Consider the following 22,509-nt stretch of genomic DNA (forward strand, 5'->3'; position numbering starts at 1 on the left):
ACCCTTAGCTGGAAATTTTATTTTTAGGTTGACTTAGTAAATTAAGTAAAACGAAGCAAAACGAAAGCAAATAGAAACCGAAGAGGCAATACCTATATCTGCCTCTATCATCAATGACAGTGCAATGATGTTTAGCCGTGGTCCTCATGCTCATCAGAGGGAGGCTGTACTGTCTCCAAATACCTGGCATGGGGTACTTAATGGGCTTGTGTTGAGTGAAGGCTTTCAGGGGTGACCAGGTAGGAAACTAAATGCTCGATTGCAACAGAGAAGAAAACCATCTCGTGTCCTGAATTAGAGCATGAGTCACTAAGGTTTTTGGAGTGACTGTGGTTACATTGCACTCCCAGGATGGAAGAAAATTTCAACCTGGCTGTAACTGCAGCATCTTCAGTGCTGAAGGAGTATGTGTAGTTTAGAGAGTAGTCTGTCTGAACAGACCGCCACCTCCCTGCAATATGTGTGTGTGTGTGTGTGTGGTGTATTTTTTTTTAATAGAAAACTTCCACCAAGATAGGCCTTGGGGTCTGAGGTTTCAGATCACCTCTTATCCTGCACAGAGACAAGATGGTGTTCCTGGACCACAAGGGTCTTACTCCTCAGATGACCACAGGCATCAGAGAGCTATTGCCTTTCTACATAGGCAGAAAGCTTTCACAGTAAAGCAAAGGGCCCTAATGCATCTCTTCCCCACTGCTAGACATATGGAGTTTAGAAGTAGCTAGAAAACTCTGTCCCCATCAAATGTTGACACTTTGCAGCCAGTTAGAGCAAAACACCAGCCACCTGTGTGCAACCTTAAACTCTAAAGTCTGGACCCTCCTAGCAGAGGTTGAGCTTATCCTAACTGGTGGAGACAAGCCTGAGTTAGCCATGATAAACACATGACGCCTTGTTTACAGGGTTGTTGGTAGGTGGCTGGCCTGTAGGGTCTGTGACGAAAATGATGTGCTAGGGAGTCGAAATAGAAGGGTAGCAGGCTAGAGAATGAATCAAGCATGAGCCCAGGCCATGCACTAGGCCTGTGAGGGTGCTGGAATATCTCAGAGATAAACATAGGGAGTGAGAACAGCATTCTCTCTCACTTTTGGGAAGACCCCTTTGCTCCATCCGCCAGGAAAAGATCAAGGCAATTGATTCATGAGGCTGCAACGAGGGCATTTTGAGCATGTATTCTGCTGGGCCCTATGCTGGCAACAAGAACACAGAAATAGAGGAGACAGTCCTTCAAGCTGTACTTCACAATGCCTTGTTGCATTGTATGAAGCCAACATCTTGGCTACTCCCATACATTTCTGAGACTCGGGGTTTTTTGGCATCAAGAGAAAAATGATCAGATACTAACTTGTTCAGCAGGACCCTGTCTGACTTCAAAGCACATGGAGAAAATGAAGACTACACACTGAGCCAGCTCTCTGGAGGGGTGCTCTCTCATTGTGGTTAACAGGGAAGCCCAGGGCAAGACCACAGGCCAGGGTGAGGCATGACATGGGATGGGCACATGTTTCTGCATCCATGGAAGGACCAGAAGGAGGTGTTGATTCTCTTGGCTTTTGTTTTTCACGCGTTGAACTTGCAGTACCTGCCGCCAAGCCTGTACGCCAAGAAGGGGTGAGGCTGGCATCGTGCACGGTGCATTGATTGATATATGTGCACCCATTTGGCATGGTAATTGTTGTGGCTCCACCTGGGAAGGAGCTCGTGTTTGCCAAGCCCCACCCCATATCTGGAATCACCTTAATCATAGCCTGTTCTTATTTTTTTCCTTAGTCGGGTTTTTCTTTTTTCTTCCTATGATGATAAATTGACAGGTATACATATGGGATAGGAAAGTAACAAGAATGAATTTTAGAGACAGGCTCTTGGGTAGGAAAATAAGAACAAGGCGATGGAGAGGCTACTCGGCTCTTAAGTACCCAAGTTATGTTCTCTGCATCCACATTGGCTGGCCACAACCATCTGTAAGTGCAGCTCCATGGGATCTGACGCCCTCTTCTGGCCTCCATGAGCACCTACGCTCAAGTCCACATACCTACCCACAGACCACCTACATATACAGAAATAAAAATAAAATATTGAAAAAGAAAAAGAAGAAGGTTAAGATCTGACTCTACCTCACTGTGTCTGTGCTCTGCCCTGATCTTCCTCTAGAGAGCAAAAAGGGAAAAGATGAGGCTAGTGGTGTTCTTCGAGATCCTTGGTGGGATTTTGTGCATGAGCAAGAGGACAGAGAGTCACTGATGGAGTTTTCAGTAGGGGAGGCTATATCAGATTTCACTCTTTAGTAGCATCACTAGCTTCAGTGGACCCCAGGGTGTGGCTATTGCCTTGCTAATGGAGAGACCCATAGGGCCTGACCCAGGATAGCTTGGTGGGAAAGGCTGGTATTGGTGGTACTGATAGGGAATTCATTAGCACATGAACCTAGGATAACCCCATGACCAATGAACATGATCCAGGTTCATGTCATATCAAGATAGCTTGTACAGAGATTCACTGGCCAGCCCCCCCCCACTCCCTGCTGCCACCAACTTTCCTGCTAAGATGGAATGAGAGAGTGTCTCAAGCTCAGGAGGGAGTAGGGAATGCAATAAGGTCATGAATTTGATTCTAAAAATGGTATTTCTGGAGTCCCCACTGGACTTGTGTGGAGGAATCTTTAGGGAGACCTAAGAGAATGAGGACAGAGCCAGAAGAGAGCTTTGCACTAGAGGAATGTGGCTTGTGCCACAGAAAGCAGGCACTGTGGGATTCCAGCCTGTTGATCCATGGAGCCAGAGTGGCCATCAATTCGGGGGCCTGTGGGGAAAAGGAAACTATGACCAGATTGGTCAGTGCAGCTAGGGCCATACTTCTCTTCTTGTTCTGTCTCGAGTAAATAAGGATCAAGAATTAGTTTCTTCTTCTCTTGATGCATGTTAAAAGCAGCATAGCCAGTGGGAACCATTAAGTGATACTTCAATTCCTGCTATTATTCTAGACAGGGACCCCATTTCCCATGAGTGACTTTTACCCCAGAATGTGCTAGCTAAAAAGAGCATTTCAATTGTAGATGATACTTTTAGTTGAATGTCATATATTTGGGAGGGGGACAAACAACAACAACAAAAAAACAAGTATCAGTTATGGTCACTGGAGATAACCATTAAAAATAGATCTATCCTACTCATCTTCAAAGACCCATCCCTGACCATCTGCAAAGAGATCAGTGAGACAGGAAACGAACATTTAGCATCATTCTTGGTATTATTTCTTGACTTTCACAGAGTTTGCGCCTTTCTGATGAAAATAGGCCATGAAGGAAGTATAGGGTCTCTCACTGAGGTAATTTGCTGATGAAGCTAGGCTGAGCAACCAGTAAGCTCTGGCGATCTGCCTGTCTCTGCATCCTTCGCCCTCGGATTACAAGTGCGGTGTGTATTCTGGGAATCAAACTCTGGTCCTCATCCATGCATGGTAAGCCCTTTACAGACTGATGGATCTCTCCAACCCTGAGATTTCAAACGGAAAGATGTTTTCATAGCTTTTTCCATCCTGCAGAGGGGAATCTGATGGTACAGATTGGTTCTGAGGGTGCGGAGGTAGAACAGCCAGTGACTCAGTGGGTAACGTGGGTTCAGAGTGTATGAGTAAGCGCCTGAGGACTCTGCAGTGGGAATTGGAAGACCCCACTTTACCCTTCCTGTTCATTAGTCTCAGGCTTCTCACACATAAAAGAGGGGTGGCAATAACCTGAAATCCTCAGTTGCCGTGAATGTTAACTGCATGTAATAGTGGGTTTGTCGTGTGGAGTGGGGTGGACACAGGTTGTTGGTACTGAAATACCTCGAGTTCGGGTCTTTCCATAGCACTGGATGCCTGTTGGAGAACCAGTGACGTTCGCTCAGGTTCCGTCTTTGAAACTTTTTTGGCCCACCTGTTTTTTTACTTACCCTAACTAACACTGCAGAAGATTGTACGATTGGCTCATAGAATCCCGGCAACCTAGAGAGCTACTGCAACAGGCCCAGGGCTATACTTTCCGTTTTTATTAAAATTCTTATTAACTTGTAGCCCAAGAGCTTTTAAGCCAAGCCTAATCTCCTTTAGGGCCCCTAAATTTGATCAGAGCAATTTGTGTGCAGGATTCTGGTCCCCCTCTGTGTGGATACTGTGGACCCAGCAGCCAGCTGATGTTATTCTAAAGCTACCTCTGGTCCTAAGCCCTCTTCTCCCACCCCTACCTCCTGGTGTTGTTTCCCTTCAGGATACAGTTTCCATCCTGTCTGTGGAGACAGCTGAGTTCCACAATTATACCTCCATTCCCTAGGTTGAAAACCTTTTTTTTTGAAACTCAAACTTTTCAAAAATATTAAGCACCAGGCTTTTCTACCTCAAGGATGGTGAGTTTATTGGCTCCTATTCCTAGGAAAATAATTCTGTCAGTGAAATCATACCCTTATAAGGGGAAGAGAACAAAGGGGACCTAGGAAGAGGGACCTGAAACATTGGGGGGTTGCTCAGACCATCACCAGTTATGTCAAGACACTATGCTGCTGTTTCCGCTATGCAAATGAAGAGGTGGACTTTCTCTGTGCCTGGGCCTTCCTCTATAGAGTGGGCCCTTGCTTGGCCTTTGTTCTGCAGAAGGTGCCTTCCCAAGGGCCTCATGGGATGACTCACACACATCCTTCCATTAATACGTGGTCTTAAGCTCAATGTCATCACCTTAGTAATTTGCTAAAGTCTAGAGCTCCTGAAAATAACAAGTCTCCCTGCAGAGTAGAAGCCATTTCTTTCCTGGCATAAAACATATGTAGAGCCTTTGTGATTTCTAGTCCTGTTCCCAGTGAGGTCAGGGACATGACACTGAGAAGGGTGGTGGCACTGTTCTTAGGAACTGACCTCTCATGTCTAGTGTGATGGATGGATCTGATGGCCATACATTAATTACTAACCTAGACCTTAAAGTTTCTCCTGTGGAGAAACTGAAGTCTGCTCTCTTAATGGGACATGTCCCCATGTCCAGACAGCACCATGTTCTTTGCAATTGCTTCATGTTTGGGGGGCACCACTTTGTCGTTTCTTACTTATGCACCCTGCAGAGTCATGGAACCGTCCCTGGCACAGTAGTGAACAAGCTAGGTGTACGTGGTCAGAGACTAGAGAAAATATCTATTCCACAAAGCCATCACCATGGCTGTGTACCGTGCTGGTAGCTTCTCTCATGTCATCTCATTATCACAGGATCTCAGAGAAGATGTCATCACCACTCTAATTGATAAGGAGGAATTTGGTGTTCAAGACCACTCAAGTAGCCTATGTTAGAACGTGGACTTGAATGTGGAGCCTCTAAGTCTTAAGCCATGCTCTCTCAACCGTTCTGTTCTGCCTCCCTCCCTGTATGTTACAGTCTTCTCAGAGATGTAAGACTTAAACACATCATGGCTGTTGTACCAGCACGTGAGCCCACACCTGCGCACACACATACACGTGCACATTTGTAATTAAATGTCAAATATATACAGATGTTATCAGATTTTAGAGGAGGACAAAGTTATGATAACCAGACAAGGTGAAAGAGGTGATGCTTGGTGGGGGTTTGTCAGCACAAGAGAAATTATAGATCTGTAGCTAGAGGCCGACAGAGAGAAAGACCCGGCAGTCTAGAGTAAAGGAACAGCAAGACATAGTCAGAATGGAGCAGAAGGCTAAACTGCAGGAGACACGGGGCAGACAAAACAGGAGAGGGAGGATCCAGGTGAGGAGCTAAACTTTAATTCAATTTCCCCCTTTTGTGCAACCTGGTAGATGATATCATTTCTTAGGGTATCTACCCTATGAAGGTTGAAATTATGAGAACTCTGCCTTCCGTACTTCTATCTTCATCAGAGAGATAAAGAATGAAATCAGATATATTAGGGTTTAGCTATCTCAGAATATGCTGGAAACATCAAAAGCTAATCACTTAACCAAAAACAGTTGACTGACAATGAGCATGAAGTCAGAGCTGCTGTGACAGCCGTGCTCTATGGGCAGAATGTGGTTCCAGGTTCCTTCTGTCATTTCTGGCCTTTATGCTAGTCTATCCAAGATGGCTCATGTTCCAGGAACTAGACCAAAGAATGAGGAACGTAAAGAGATAGGTAAACAACATTCCAATTTTGCTCAGAACTAGGGGATTTCCCAGGGTGTGAAACTTTCAATGGAAAAATCAGGAAAGTCCCTAACACATCAGAGAAGATGGGAATCAACTTTCACCTGAGTTCTAGGTCCAGAAATGAGCAATCCTTCTTCATGGATATATCCTGTTTGTTACAACTTGTTTGCAGGGTCATATCTAGCTGCAAGGGAGGCTGGAAAAATATAACATATATATTATATAATACACACACACACACACACAATTTTTGCAAATACCCACCTAAACTCTTTCTTCCCATGGAATAAGGGGACAAAACATATTTGGCCATAACTGACTATAATAATATTCAAATTTTTGGTGGAAGAGAACATTGTTTACCATTTATGTCAGTGATAGAAGCTCAGCAAATACATTTAAAAAGCCTGGCTATATGATCTGTGTATTTCCTACTATACTTGCTTCAAGGTCTCTCTTTTCCCAGCTCAAGAGGCACATCTGAGAGTGCAGACAGCCTTGAACACTGCTAGTTTCTTTTTGAAAGTATCAATAGCACAGGCATGTCTTGCGACACCCCCACTGTTGTTTGCAACACATCATTATGACAAGACATGAAAATGCAGATGTGCCTAGCAGATTGCCAGATAGCTTTGAGTTCAAGAGTAGTAAAGCTTCATCTAGAGCCTGCAATGTCTCCCTCCCTAAATACCAAATATGGTAGAAATGATAAATCTCCATATCAGAAATTCTACATTTAAATATTACCAGAAGTCTTTAACTGTGGGTTCTAAAAAAAACTCCACTATAGAAAAACAAAACAAAACAAAAAAAAAACTTGAGGATCTGGGCCTATCTTACCCTCATTTAACTAGCTAATGAGAATTCCAGAAACCATTTATAGGGAAAAATCTGTTTTGTGTCCTGGTCCATGGGGAGGTAATGTCAACAGTCCAACTGGCATATCAGAAAGGATGAGCCAGTAGGCACTGGAGAGTCATAAGGCTATCCAGTCCTGCCCTACAGACATGCCATCTAGCCTCTGCTGTGGCCCATGCCAAAGTGGCTTCTCCATGCTAAATGTCCCAAATCAGATAGACCACATCTACCTTGTTAATATTCTACTTTCAGGACAAAGATCGGATCAGGGCAGGATGAGACCCAGGGAGAAAAGAACATGGCAAGGTTTGGAAACTCATTCTTCATTAGGATAAAAGCTGAGGTGTGGTCCTTTCATGCCCTGGTGAATCTTGAGTGTTTCATGAAACAATTAGACACTTGCCATGTGTTTCTCATCACATTTTGTGCCGTGTTCTTGTATACCCTGGAGCTTCCAGTTTTCAGAGAGTAAACATTCCAGAGGCATTAGTCTGCTCGTGTGAATCTCTGAGCTCTGAGGAGGGAAAAGATGAAGATGAGATGCACCCATAGAGGCGACAGCTTTCCTTGCTGGGAAGGGTTTATCAAGCCATGATGGCTTTTTGTCTGCATCGGCCACTAGGACAGTCACGAGAGCCTGGGCACTCTTGTGGCTAGGCAATGGTTGGGGAGGTATAAAGAACAATATATTTTCACTAATTAAGAAGTAAAGAGCTACATTAGAACAGACACAGCCATCAGAATAGCATTCTCGAAGATTACTTAATGACATAATAAAGTGTTCTTGATCTAGGCTTAAGTGGAAAAACAACAATCTAAAATAGCCTGGATAGAATAATTCCAATTTTATCAGTTACTGGATAAAGAAAAAAAAAAAAAAAGGCTACAAGGAAATCTTCTAAAATGGTAGCAGAGGGGCTTGAGAGATGATTGCTCATTAATTCAAAACTCTTGATGAAAACTCAAATTTGGCTTCCAGTACCCACATTAGGCAGCTCACAATCATCTTTATCTCTAGCTTCATGGGACCCCTCACCCTCTTCTGGCCTCCATGGGCACTGCATTCACAGGTGGTCGTATCCACGCATAGACATACACTCTGTGTACACAAAATTTAAAAATGGAATAAACCTTTTTAAAGAATAAAATGTCAGCAGAGTCCCATGGCCAGCACCTCGTGTGTCCAGGCCTGCCCTTTTGGTTGATTGCCGCATAAATGACAACAGCTCATGGAAGAACTGACCAGATCTTTCCGTGCGCTGCCCTGGACCGCTTCGGCTATTAGAATCAGATGACTGTGGAAAGAGTCATGTTTAGAGACCTTCGGATTTGTGATGTCTTTCTGTTTTCACCCTTATTATATCAGGGCTCTGGGGAGATCAGAATTCTTTGTAGGTAAAATGGGCCTGTGGGGAAGTAGAAGTTCATATAATCATTTTTTGGTATCTGAGTCATATTGAGCAAGAACACAGATTCCCTTCACACTCAAGTCTCTCACGCAAAATAGTGCCTTTTTTATAGAATCTACATGCATGCTCCCATGTGCTTTAAATCAACTCTCACTCACATCTGAAACCTGATATAATATAAACACCATGTCAACAGTTCACTGTATTGCAAAAAAGAATGATGGCCCAAGAGTAAGTCTGCACACTTCCCTCCAAAGTTACCGTCTAAGGCCTTACTGTACTTTCCATTCAGGCTTGGTTGAATTGAAGACTGCAGAGCCCAAGGATACAGAGAGCTGTCTGAACCTTGAGGTGTGGTCTGCAGAGTCAGAGGTAGAGGTTTTTATTCCCACTGTCCCCAGCTCCCTGACAGATGCAATGGCTGAAGAAAGCCTTCCACACTCCAGAGGGTGTGGGAGAGACAGAGAGGGAGAGCCTATCTACTACACCAGGGCCCCAGGAACAGTAAGTCACTGAATTCCATTAGCTCCAAGACAAAGATACATGCCAGAGGAGATGGAGACTCCATGCTGGAATGCTCCTGGGGAAGCTCCTAACCAACCCTGGTAAGAACCTAAGTGGGCATCTATGAAGGTGAAGTATGGGACAAGTTGGGCCAGAAGAGTGGCATTTTTCCTCCTGGGAGGTTCTCACTAAGTGCTGGACCTTACTCTCCATTACACCACAACTCCCACCCCTGTGGGGCACCCTGGAATTATGTGTCAGGTGGGTGGGGGTGCCTGATATCGTCTTTGCAAGACTCCTGGAAATCCTTGAATGAGCTAAATGAATGAGTAACCATTTGGATATTGCAGGATGAAAGAAAATGAGCTGCCCTGAAACCATAATGAATGCAAATGAATTCTGTACCTTTCCACAGGTTAGGGGGAGTCTAGAGCAACTGCTGGTGGCAAGGGGTGTCAGAACATGAGAGGGAATCAGAATCAATGGGAATTGGGAAGAAGAGAGGGAAGGAAAATGCAAAGTGGTCCTTAGAGTAGCTATTAAGGGAGACCTCCCTTTCATCACTGCCTTCCTGGGCTTGCAATCAAGGCTCTGCATGGTGTCTGCCACTGGCCTCCTGGGAGCCTTCTCTTCGGGGCCATAGCTCCAAGGGGCTGGAAGGAGAGGGTTGGGTTCGCCCATGTACTTCTCTGCAGGATGCTCACCACCCACTGCCCTTCTCCAGCTGCCTGAAGAAGATCCTGGAAGGGAACAGGCCACTCACTGTGGCGGAGCCTAGCTTTGCCCTCCTCTCTCCTCCCCTTGGACGATCATTCTAAAAATGTCTACATGTCTGTAACCACACCAGAGATTTTCCCCATTTGCAAGAGGCCACTAGATTGGCATGAGCACCCCTCTCATGCCGCCTCTCTACCTACCCGCCACCTACCTGCCACCTATCGTGCCTGGAGTCATGGCTTCTGGAGCTGTGCATGAACCCAGTATTGTGGTGCACCTGTGTAAGTCTGGCACTCAGGAAGTCCAGGTGGGAGATTTAGGGTTCAAGGTCATCTTCCTCCTATACACAGAAAGTTTAAGGCCAGGATGAGCTACATCGAGACCTTGTCTCAACAAAAAAAAAAAAGAAAGAAAAAGAAAGAAAGAAAGAAAGAAAGAAAGAAAGAAAGAAAGAAAGAAAGAAAGAAAAGAAGGAAGGAAGGAAAGATTTGGGAAGGGGGCAGGCTGAGGCCTCTGATGTCGTACACTTAAGAGTCAAGGTTCAGTTCATGGAAATATACCATTAAGACTGATTTTAACTGGGTTCACAGTTACACCCGTACAAAGTATTGGCTTTATACTAGCTCATGGAGGGAGGGGACAGTCCATCTACCCAATTGAGTGCCTCTTCTTCCACAGTGTAGTTGACGCTGGTGGAATTTCCGAGCTGAGATTTCCATCCTAGGGCTGGATTAACTAAAGCTAAGGACAATAAATATCTTAAGTTTGAAGAGGAGGGGGGAAAAAGAGTACATCTTTAAGAAAAAAAAAAAAAAAAGAGGGGGAGGGAAGCAGGTAGGATAATGTCCCCAGGCCAGGAAAGTACCAGCCATTTTCAGATAAATTATACCCTCCTCCTCCTCCATGGGAAAAAAAAAAAAAATCATAGCCAGACTTAACTGTCCCTTTGGCACTTTTGTCAAATGAGTTTTAGTAGCAGGAGCTGCTAAAAATATAAGCCAATTTCTTTCTTCATTTAAATCAAGTGCTTAAAAAAAGCCTAAAGCCTGGAACTGGTGCAGCATCAGCCTTGTTGCAGGGCTGCCTTCATGCAGCCTGGCTGTGCTGCCTTGGCCCCTGAATGGCTCTCCGTGGCAGCCCAGGGTCTTCTGAATGTCAGAAGGAGGCAGTAGCAATGTTAGAGACTGTCCTCTGGAGAACGGGGCTTGCTTTCAGCCTTTAACCCCTGGGACCCGAGTTCAAAAGCTGCCCTTGAGTCGGTAGTAACCAGACTAGAGGCGTTTCTCTATTTAGAAGCAATGTTTAGATGCATCAGCCCACACCTACACTGGGACAGGATTTCTGCAAGTGAATGAGACACGTTCCCCTCCTCTCAGGACCTGATTCAGGACAGCACATCCAACAATGTATTCCTATACCACCACTTTGTCATGCTTAGAAAATAATCTGACCACTTGGTTCTGCCTCAGAGGTAAGTGGAGGTTCCAGAATTAATAAGAAAACACAACACACCCTCAAGAATGCACAAGTCAGGATAGCGAGATAGCGCAGCATTTAGGAGTGCAGGCTGTCCTTTCAGAGGACAAGTGTTTCTTTCCTAGCACCCATGCTGAGTGACTTACAACTCCCTGTAACCAGCTCCAGGAGGATCCTAGACCCCAGTCTCCACAGGCACCTGAACTCACACACACATACCTACATGCACACACAGGAACACAATATAGTTTTTTACATTAAAAAATAAATATTTCTTTAAAGAATCCAAAAGGCTTTGAAACCCAGGGAGCTGTGTCCATATGGTAATTTTATAGAAATGCAATGGAGCCAGGAGAGCCCTTGTGGCATCTTTTGTGGCAGCTGTTTGTTTTGCCCAAGAATCAGACAGGTTTCATTTAAATTACATCTCTCAAAGGTAATCATTGATTCCAAAATCTAGACATGGATAAGCCCTCAGCAACTAGTTAATCCTTTCTCATGGTTTGTTTTTGTTTTTGTTTTTGTTTTTGTTTTACACAAGAGAACATTCTAGAAGTTCATGCTGTGGGGTGCTATCTACTGTCCTTTCATTTTGCCAACCCTGGTCCTCCTCCCCTCCGAGAGCAACACATCCGTCTTTCTAAATGGAGCCCTAAGACAGAGAGGCAACCTGTGCAGCCCACAGATGGGGCTGGGGTTTTGCTGCCGTGCCTCTAGTTGCTCGCCTGTGCTTCTTAAACGAGGCCACCTTGAATCAAAGCCCCCATGGAACATGATTCAGACAAACGTCCTGAATGAGGCTGTGAGAGAGCTTTCCTGCGGTTCAACCTCAGTCTCTAATGAATCATCAACAGAGTTATTAATGTCACTGTGGATTCCACCGCATAGCTGCACTTCACACTGCTCCCTGCGTCAGCCACATCCACCCTGTGTCCAAGCATGCGTGGTGTGCGTATAGATAGACCTACTTGGGGTAGGTTTCACAGTGTGGATTGTGACCATCCCCACAACACTTCTTCCGGTTCCGCCTGGTAACAGTGTGCAAACCTTAACAACGTGTGCCTGTTACTGTGTCACTACAAGGAGATCACTGTTTCAAGATAGGCTGACCTCTGACCTTTCCTAAGTAGTAGGCTCCAGCCACCCAAGTTAATTAATTCTCGGGTATTAGCATTAATCAGATCCCCAAGTTCCTGGCGACATAACTTTCCTTCAGCCCATGTGGAATGTCTTCATGATATTTTACCTCTCTCTCTGAGACATGTCTCTGACTACTGTGACATTTTTCCATAGGCATAAAGTTATTTTTCCTTTTGTCAGCTGCTACTCTGTCCCTCAGCAGTTATAATTTATTCACAGTATCTTTTGAATAAAAAAACCATATTACTTGAGATCTGGGGAGAGACTTGGGTCAGCAGTTGAGGATGTTCTGTTCTTCCCAGGGATTCCACGCTTGAGTCCCAGCACCCATGTCAGGGGGCTCACAACTGCCTATATCTCTAGCTCTGAATCTTCTGGTCTCCACAGGCACCTGTACCCACAGGCATACACACACACACACACATACATATGTACACATAATTAAAAATAAGAAAAAAAACTTTTTTAAAAAGATAGCATTCGCACTAGTGAAAATAGTCTTGGTTTCTAGATAAGGCTTGCTAACTATGCCTTCTTGTGGAGTGTTTGTTACGAAACTTTACCATTTCCCTAACTTAATCTTCACAGGCACAATACTATGATGGAGGTGTGTGCTCCATTGCACAGATGGGGAAACAGAGCAACACCACATGATGTCATTTGCCAAAGTTCACAGAGCTATTAAATGGCAGGGTTGGACTAAATCTTGTTCATCTGGTCTAATGACTACAGCATATGCTTGCTAACACAGAGTGTTTTAACATGGGTTTTATTGTTGAATGTAACACCCCAGTTGCTGGCACACGGTGGGGCTCTTTTTTACAAGGGAAGATGTCTGTAAAATGAGCCAGTTGGCCTCTGTCAGCAAAGCCGTATTTAGAGTTCACAGAGATAATCGTGTCTCCTCATTTGAACCCCTACAAGATATCCAAGAACAAAGTTTTGTCGTGACTTCATGGATTGAGAACTGTTCTCCACACCAGGACCAAGGGAAAATATTGGCTGAATTAATTCCCCGAAGCCTGATGGAGATAACAGGATCTCGCCATCCTGATTCTGCCGACCTACAATTTTTCCTTCGTGATTTCTTCCTTGGGTGTCCCTGGGGTGATTTGGGGAGCACCGGTGATCCAAGCATGGAATGTGTCTGCATGTCAGAGACTGCCAGCCACTCATGACTTACTTAGCAGACCCTGTAATTCCTGACCGATGAGCCAAGCTCTGTTTTTCCAATAAATTCAAAAGCCAGAAAACCTTGTCATAAACTTCATTATTTCTCACAAAACCTTATTTTTTTTTATTATCTCCCTGCTGCAGACACATTTAATAAACATGCAGGATTTTGTCCTAAAGAAACAGCTATATTTTAGGCAAACATACTTTTTTGGGCAAATTTTTTAACATTAACTTTTTGTTAGTGGTGTTTTTATTTTTGTTTTTTGGAGGTTGTTTTTGGTCTGTCAGTATCTATTATTTTTGTTTGCTTGTTTGTTTACTTATCTACTTACTATCATGAACTGAACTTTCATAGTTCTGGGGAAGATAAAACATGGCTTGTGTATGCCTATTTCCCATCTCTATTAGGCCACACCAATAAACTCTAAAAAAATAAAAATTTCAGTAATCTGTCCACCTCACCTATTCTGATGCACAATGCATGCGTACATGGTTAATTTCTTGGGTGTATTCATTGAGTTTCCATTCCATTTCAGGAAGGTGGTGCTTTGAACCTCCAGAAGCTTTTCATCTTAGGCTGGAATGATAGAGGGAGGGCATGTTGTAGTTTTTTTCAACTTGACACACACCTAGACATTCCGGAGAAGAGGGTATGTCTCCACCAGATGGCCTGCCAACATGTCTGTTCAGTGTTTCTTGGTTGCTTATTAATGTGGGTGGGCCTGGCCCACGGTGGCGGCACCATTGCAAGGCAGGCAGGCCTGGACTATATAAGAAGGGATGTTGAACAGGCCAGCAAGCCGTGTTCCTCCATGGTCCCCCCCCCACCTCTGCTCTAGCCTGGATTCCTGCCCTGATGACCCTCAGTGACATGTGAAGCTGAGATAACCCCTTCCCTCCCCAAGTTGTTTTTGGTCACAGTATTTTTCACCAGCAACAAAAGCAAACCAGAAGGAGGGCAAAGGACACTAAATGAACAAAGGCAGGCTTTTGTATCTGTCTTTGTCATGGAAACTCACAAAAGAGTGCTTCCAAGAGAAAGCAATCCTGGTAGAAAAACTTTGCATTTCAACCGTTGCCTACTTGAGGCTCTTAGGATATAGGACAGTGCGCTTGTTGACAGGGTCGCAATCTCTTCAGAAATTGTCATTCTCCGTTCGGTTTGGCAGGATCCTGAAGCTCGGCTTTGGACGGAGAATGAGGGATTTGTTTCTCTCAGGGGCAGGTAGAGTGCTTTAGGGTGAGGCCTGAGTGGTGGGTTAAGCCGAGGTGTGGAAAAGGTTTTCCACACAGTTTTACAGTTTAACCCTTTCAGCAGATCACTGGTGACAATGAAAGCTCCGTCATTACAAAGCTTATGGCGTTACCAAAGTGTTATAGCTCTTAGGTTAAGCTATTGTACTAAGGAGGGCAAAGGTACTTGGAGCAAAGACACAGGCCCAGTAAGGCCCGGGCCCAGGAGGCTGGAGGGCAGGCCCAGTGAGACTATGCCTGTGAAATCAAGGGCAATATAAACCCTGGGCAGAGGGAGGAATTTTGAGGGCAAATGTGTTTGATACGCTGGAGTCAGGGGGTCAGAGATACTTAATGGTCCTATCACAAGAAGGAAAATACAGTACTTAATTTTCCTATGGTGTGGGGGAGAGCTCCAAGTACAACTGAAGGTCACTGCTGGACTAACATCATTAGCAGAGTGGGGCATTTCTAGGAATTGCTAGATACTTGTTAGAGCCCTGAGGGCTATGTGACCTCCTTACACAACCTGGAATCACCCAGATCAGGGGGACTTTAAAAAAAAACCCGCTGAAAAGAGGGGAGTCTATCCTAATAGACTGAGCACAAATAAATTGGCAATCCAATCCGCAGATTGTCTTCAACCTTATTCAACAGAGCCCCACAAGAAATTAAAATCTTGTTGCCTGGTCAGAGCCTTGAGTTCAGTTTGTTTGGGCCACCACATCCTCGTCCTCAGTGTTTCTAAGGTACTTAATGGTCACAGTGTTGAGGGAGGGGGTGGTGTTAAAATATAACAACAGAAATGAAAGCCAGCTATGCCTGGGAGGGCACTGGTGTGTACGGACCTAGGGGTGAAGACCCACCCAGGCGCTGATTCACCCGATCTGTAATCGGTCTGGTAGGGGGAATCTCGCCTTCTTCCGGGGTGGATCTCCCAGATCCCTAGTTGCAATGCGAATCTGTAATTCTACCTACCTGTCACATGAGAGCACTGGATCTTGATGGACCTGCTCGCCTTGAATTTGAGCTCCAGCGGGGAATGCTTCTGCTGAACTTAAGTTGAAGAGAGCTAGATTGTGTTCCTAGCTGAGAAGCCTGAGGACCTGAGGGTCAGGGTCTTGTGGACCCTCAGCTTAAATAGCTGAAGTCCAGAGACCCATATTCAGTGTCACTGAGATCAGGGAGGGGTCTGACCCTTTGGGCTGAGTCTTCCTCCTTAGGAAAAAGAGGATGTTGACTGACTGGGAGGTTGGGCGAGCTGCTAGATCGTATTCTAGCAATTCCAGTTATGAAAATCAATATGAAAACAATACTTCAATTTCTTTGTCTCAGTGAAGTAAGCCTTGCGATTTCTGAGACTATTTTCAGCCCCTGGTGTGGTGGCTCTAACACTCACCAGAGCATGTAGGGAGCAGTTGCTACACACTGGGAACTGTTCTATGAGCCTCCTTCGGTCTTATTTAATCCAAGCAGTAAAAGAACACGATTCATTCTACTGTTTTCACCTCTGCTTAGGGAGGTGATGAAACCAAGTGAGGAAGAGGGTAAAGGGCCGGCCAGGCTCTCTCAGACCGTGGGTGGCAGGCAGACTTTTGTTTTGAACCCAAAAAACTCTTCTGTGCTGGAACTTCCACCCACAATACTCTTGACTGCTTCTCGCTCCACAATCATATTCTCGACCAAATGCTCTCTGCTTGTTGTATTTCTATGGGCATTGCTACCCATTCACTGGCCTGTATTTCTTTTATTTATTTAGCAAACCTACAATCTTGGGAACCTGGCTGCCTGGGTTTCTAGCTTAAACTGATGACTTACCGTGTGATTTTGGTCAAGTTCCCTAAGCCTCGTGCCTTCCCTTCCTGGCCTCCTTTATTCAAATGGGACCGAGCATGTAGAGCCCTTATGAGGATGAAGTGACATGGTACGTATTGCATAAGAGTGGCATACTGCCCCAGCTTGGTGCTTGCCAAACAGTAGGTCCTCCATCGGTGTTTATGCTGGTATTGCCAGGCCCCACACTGGTTGCTAGGGCTGCTAATATGAGTAAGACATAGACCTTGGCGTCATAGAGCTTATAACTTAGGCAGGGTGGAGAGGCGGGTACAAGTCATTAAATTGGATCTGAACCCACAGAAGTGTGCTCCAAGCCTTTGGGGCATAGAGTGGAGGGAGTGGTTCTTCAAGGGGCAGGAGGTAGAGATATGTGAGTTGCCAGTTTCTCAGGCTCACTCACAGGGAAGCACCCAGACCATTCTGGGTGGGAAGAGCAAGGAGTAAAAGGCTACTACCATCACAGGAACCCCACTTTCTGGAAGGCTGCAAAAAACCAGCATGGAGAACAGACACCTTCACCCCCAAGCAGCCCAGAAAGTCAGAGTTGGGCTTAGAAAGGAGTGGAAAGGCAGTATACAAGCAGGCAGGGCTTTCCATAAAGAAGGAGGGGCTTGGCTGGAAGGACTGCACACATATATTAGTGATCTGGGTACCTGGAGGGCAGGAGGTGGGCCCCTGACATTGCCAATTGGCCTTGCCAACAAGCAAAAGAAGCCAGGCCTGGCTGAGGTCCTACACCCTGTAGCCAGTAATAGGTAATGGTGATGCTCAGTAGAGGTGAGACGCACCTTGCCATGGGGACAGCCACAGTACGAGCTGATACTATCTTCTATAGAAAGTAGAACTGAGATAGAGGGTTGGGCTTCCAAGATTCCTGAGAGGCATCTTCCCTCCTTCAGGTCAGAGCCTGGGAACCTGCATTCTAGCAAGCTTCCCTGGGACTCCCATACCTGTGGTGAGTGTAAGACTGTGGAAGAGGGAAACATGCTTAAAAAAAGAGATAGGGGAGCTTGGCTGGTGGCTTAGCTGCTGAGCATGCACAAAGCCCCAGGTTTGATTCTCAGCTCTCCATAAATCAGATGCATGTAATCTCTTCATTCTGAGGGTCTAGGAGGAGGGTCAAGGGTTCAAGGTCATTCTCAGTTACATACTAAGTTCCGGACAGCCGGGGCTACAGCCTGGGCTTCATAAAGGAAATAGGAAGGAGGGGAGGGAGGAAAGACAGGGAAAGGGTGTACGTATGTAGATTCAGTCAGTTGCTAACCATGTTGGAACCTCCAGACTGTCAGACACGAGAGGACGGGGGAAATTTGCGTCTCTTCCTCAAAGTTTCTTGTAAGTCTCCTTCACCTGCGGTCCCCACCCCCACCATCTCATGTTCAAATGGAAAGTCATCGGCTAACGGGTGACGATTGGGCTTAAAGAGAATGTATGCATTTTTTTTTTTTACAGGAAAGGGAATGCCCTAATTTGACTTCACATCTTCACCCACTTCATGCAATGCAAACCTTGCTCTCATCAGCCATCTCCCACATGTGCGATGTTGAGTCAAGGCTCCGGCCATCTGTTTTCCTAAAGCCTTACTGACACGAGTGTGTGTGTGTGTGTGTGTGTGTGTGTGTGTGTGTGTGTGTGACAGAGTTCTGTCTTCCCTCTTCCTTTCCACCCATGGAAAGCTAATTCCTGGTCTTCTTCAGTCTTTTCATACTGAAGGGAACTGTCAGAGAGCTTTGATCAGCAGTATTCATCTATCTCTCGGTGTTAAAAAAAAAATAAAAATAAATAAATAAAAATAAAAAGTTGACTTTCAAAGCACATGTTAGAACCTGTGAGGAGTGAGGGAAACCTTGATTTCCAGGAAGCACCCTTGGGTGGCTTGGGAGGAGGAGCTGGGTGTGCTGGCTTGTACTCTCTTTGTCAGCCTATTCCAAACTCCTACTTTCCCAGTGGCAAACTGCTAGGGAAGGTTTTAAACACAAGTGTCCCACTAGAAGATTGCATGCATGACTCCCCGTGGAACCCCGGCCTCCCACCCACCCACATTTCTCTTTGGACAGTGGGACCGAAGGGCTTCTTGAAAGAGATTCCTTTCATTCAAAACAAAAGGGGTAGAGTTGCTCGTCCCAGAGGCAGCCAAGCATTCCCTGAAAATCTTGAGGGTCTTGTGGCCTGACGTTGATGCAGAACACTTAGACAGGGCAGAGAGGCTGGCTGTAGATCCCATCCATGTGCAGATGACCCATGTGTATGTGTACAAAGTTAGCCCTTGGCTGGCATTTTCAGGAAGACCCTTCACGGGATTCAATTGCGAATCCAGCTGGAGAGTCAAGGCAAGAGAGGCAACAGCTTGCACAGAGCTCCCTGGACTCTACAGACAAGCCTCAGCCTCTAAAGGGCACCAGCCACCGCCGAGACTCTGTGGAAATTTCTCCAGGGAAATCTCACAGGCCGGTAAAAATCTTGACCTCATTTGCATTTTCTGATTGAATCAGGGAGAGATTTTCGTTTTCTCTCTTCCTTTTATAGAGACAAGCCCTGGGATGGAGAAAGCCCGAGTTACCTGGTGTTTGCAAGAGAAACGTGATGGTGCTGGTTGTTCAGCGCTGGCTCTCAAGATGTTCCTGAGCCTTAACTAACTGCCCAGTGGATGTGTCTGCTTTGTGTGACTTAACAATAAGTAAATATCTTCCTGTTCTTCTTGTACATCAGAATTTGAAAAAAAAAAAAAAAAAAGTCCAACAGCATCAGAAGTTTGTCCTGGGGGATTAATTTTGTTAGCAGACTCTACCTCTTCCTTACTGTAGTGAAGATGGAATTGCTGTCAGGGAAGAGAGTTTACAGGGATCTTGTAAATCTAAGATGAGACTGGCTTGCTCTGCTCCAAAGTCTTGCTTTGGATCCTGTGCCCCAAAGGAAGGAAGAATTTATATACAGAAAGCCAGAGAGTGAGACTGTGTTACTGTGTCAGAAGCTACAGGGACTGGGGGACTCTTCTCATTGGTGTCCCAGAGCCTGTGCGAGACAGGGGTATGCAGCCAATGTTAGGCCTTTCAGCATCTAAAGGCCTTAAATACAGTTCTGTTTGCCTGGCTCAGGCTGGGTGGGAAATCTTGCAGGGACAAGGACTTAGCAGCCTTCATGCTAGGCCTATGTATATACAGACAGGCTCAGAGACACACACCTAATCTTAGGAAAGCGTAGCCAAGAGCCACGGAAACCGGCTCAATTTGTTTCCCTTCTGGTGAGGCGGTAATGGTTTTGTTGTTGTTGTTGTTTTCACACAAAAGCAACAAACTGCTGTTTGGTGTGCTTAATACCTCACTGGATGCTAAGGTCCCAATGGTTCCCGAGTATTAGAAATGCCCCTTTCTTGTCTGGCTCTTCAGAAGTCAGGGGTGAGACAAGGTCCTTATATAAACCAGGCTGGTATTGGGTGTGTAGAAGATGTTGTTTTGGATTTCTGATCCTTCTGCCTCCACCTCCCAAGTCCTGGCATTACAGACATGTACCACAAGACACAGTTTCATGTGATGCTGAGCATGGGGCTTCTTGCATGGGAGGTAAACATTCTGCCTATTTAACTGCCTGTCCAGCGAGAAGAGGGGAGTTTTCAAAGCCCCGGAGTCCCAATGAATGGCACTCCGCCATGCTAGTAAATGGGCAGTGCTGTAGTTTGAATGGAGTTGGCCCCCACAGGTTCCTGTGTTTGAACCCTTGACACCCAGTCGGTGGTGATATTTAGAGAAGTGACAGAACCTTTAAGGGGTGGAGCCATGCTGGAGGAAGTGTGAGGGAGGGGAGGTTAATAGCCCCGCCTTACTTCCTGTTTTCTTTCTGCTTTTGTTGTGCGGATCTGCTCAGCTAGTTTCATTCTCCTGCCCGCCTTCACCACCTTCTCTGTCCTAGTGGAGCTGTAGACTTCTTTAAGTTGCTTCTGATGGTGGTATTTTATCTCAGCACCAGAGGAGTAGCTAATACAGGCAACTTGAGGTTCAGACCCTCCTCAAGTTTTGTTTGGGGCTTTTCTGCTTTGTGGTGTGATCTTAAACAAGGGGCTTTGTCTCTGGGGTCTTCCATATCATCCTCAGTTATATGTGGCTCAACTTCCTGTTGAAGAGAGGGACTGGAAGGAGCAAAGGAAGTAATGCTTCAAGAGGATGGTGACAGGTGTCTCCTTCTCACACCTTTCCTCCTGTGTAGAACAATTTTCTAAAAATTAAAACTTGAGCGTGGCTTTATTTTCAGTATCTCATATGAACCTCTCTGTTGCTGGATTCTGTTTCAGAGCTTCCTTCTCACTAGTTCCTTTTCCCTTCTTTCCCACAGCATTTCTATCCTTTTGAGGATCTGCTTCTTTCTTTTCTCCCTCCTCCATCTCTTTTGGTCACCAGTGATGGGGGTGGGGAAGGAGAGGGTTCATGTTGAGGATGGAAGGTAAAGCATAAGAGAATAAAGAAGAAGAGGGAAAGGGAGGAAACCCTATTTATTCATTCAACAAGTACTGAAGAAGCACCCTGTTGTGTGCCACCCTGGAGAACAGCGTTGACACACTATGCCAGTGGTCAGGCACATGGGCAAACCCAGAGAATTAAAAAGGAATTGATTCTCTCTGTCAGGATTTGGTACATTAAGACCCCTAGGGGTCCCTCATTCCAAACTGGAAAACGTGACACTGGGGGAAAAGACAGAAAGCTTTTATCAAGCCGAGAACAATGTGTTTGTAAAGACGTAGAAAATAGTATGGACCCGGAATCTGCAACATGGGCACCTTGCTCTGGGTCCTCTTGTTGTTCCTATGTGAATGTCTTTCATGCTCAGACCAGGGCCTTGAAAACAAACCACTTTGCTAGAATGTGGTGCTTTCAGTGGGCCTGAGAATAATCGAGATGAAAACAGGTCCCCCTAGGCCAGGCGCTGCTAAAGGACTCTGCAGAGAGTTTCAATGGATAGTTTTGAAATGTAAGACAAACTATAATCACTGTGCGATGCTCTCTTGTTTTACCAGCGAGAGACATTTATGGGTATTAAACTTGCTCCAGAAGGCCTCTAATACAATTCCTTAAGTGCAGTAATAACGTAGAATTATTAGTGGAAACTATTATTATTATTCCAAGTAATAACATAATTTTGTGCCCATGGAGGATGTCCAAAGTGCCGAGAGAAATGAGCCTTGGTTAATTAAGCCTTGCCACTCCTCAGTGAGTTGGGCAAACCATCGTTAGATTTGCTTTTATAGAAGAGGAACCCTGGACTGGGGTGGGCAAGTTAGATTCTTAAGGTCAAACTGTGGGAAAAGAGAATGGAGGCTTCTGCATCCATGCAGGGTGGAATGGGTAGGAGAACAGAGAGGCCATTTTGTTAATGTCCCATATTCCGATGCAGGAGTGTGGGCCCCAGCAATTCCTAAGCACCTGGTAATGCAGGGTTACCCCATCTCCCTCTGCATTTTCTTCCCCTCTAGTGTCCTGCCACCAAATGTCCAGTATCAGGGTCGGAGGAGAACAGACCGGGTAAACTGCTCGCTGTGTCAGCATGAGCACCTGAGTTTGAATATCTACAAGTGATATAAAAGCTTTGTGGTACAGCATGCATCCATAATTCTAGTGTTGGTGCTGTGAGATGTGGTATAGACGCTGGAGGACTGGCTAGCCTGGCATACAAAAGAGAGATTCTGCCTCACACAAGGCAGAAGATGAGACCTACACCTGGGATTGTCCTCTGAACTTCATATGCACAGTATGGCATAAACATGCTTACAATCACATTACACACATGATTACACACACATACACAACACAGACAGACACACACCGGAATTACAGATCAAAGAGAGACTATGGAACTACGCTAGTAGAATACACTATTTTCCATTGTCACTATTGATAGTTTTTCCATTGCATGAACCTTTCAAGTGTATGTCAGGAATAACCCTGGACACTGGAGATGCAGAGAAGAATAAAGCTAGCTATTTCTGCCATGGAGCTCCAGGCTGGAGGAGAAAATGAGGCCTCGTGCTCTCCA

At 45.4% G+C, this 22,509-nt stretch overlaps 1 protein-coding gene across 1 annotated transcript in view; it reads left to right on the top strand.

Moving 5' to 3' along the window:
* LOC129669632 (nuclear receptor ROR-alpha-like) overlaps positions 1-19,229 on the top strand; it is a 359,179-nt gene extending 339,950 nt beyond the window's left edge. The window contains exon 2 of the mRNA XM_055597919.1: positions 19,015-19,229. Within this exon, the coding sequence (XP_055453894.1) occupies positions 19,015-19,124 (110 nt within the window). The 3' untranslated portion in view covers positions 19,125-19,229. The remainder of the gene's footprint in view (positions 1-19,014) is intronic.
* Positions 19,230-22,509: the final 3,280 nt, after the last annotated feature.

Source organism: Psammomys obesus, unplaced genomic scaffold (genome assembly GCF_907164565.1).
Source record: "Psammomys obesus unplaced genomic scaffold, mPsaObe1.curated_primary_1811, whole genome shotgun sequence".
Lineage (NCBI taxonomy): Eukaryota > Metazoa > Chordata > Mammalia > Rodentia > Muridae > Psammomys > Psammomys obesus.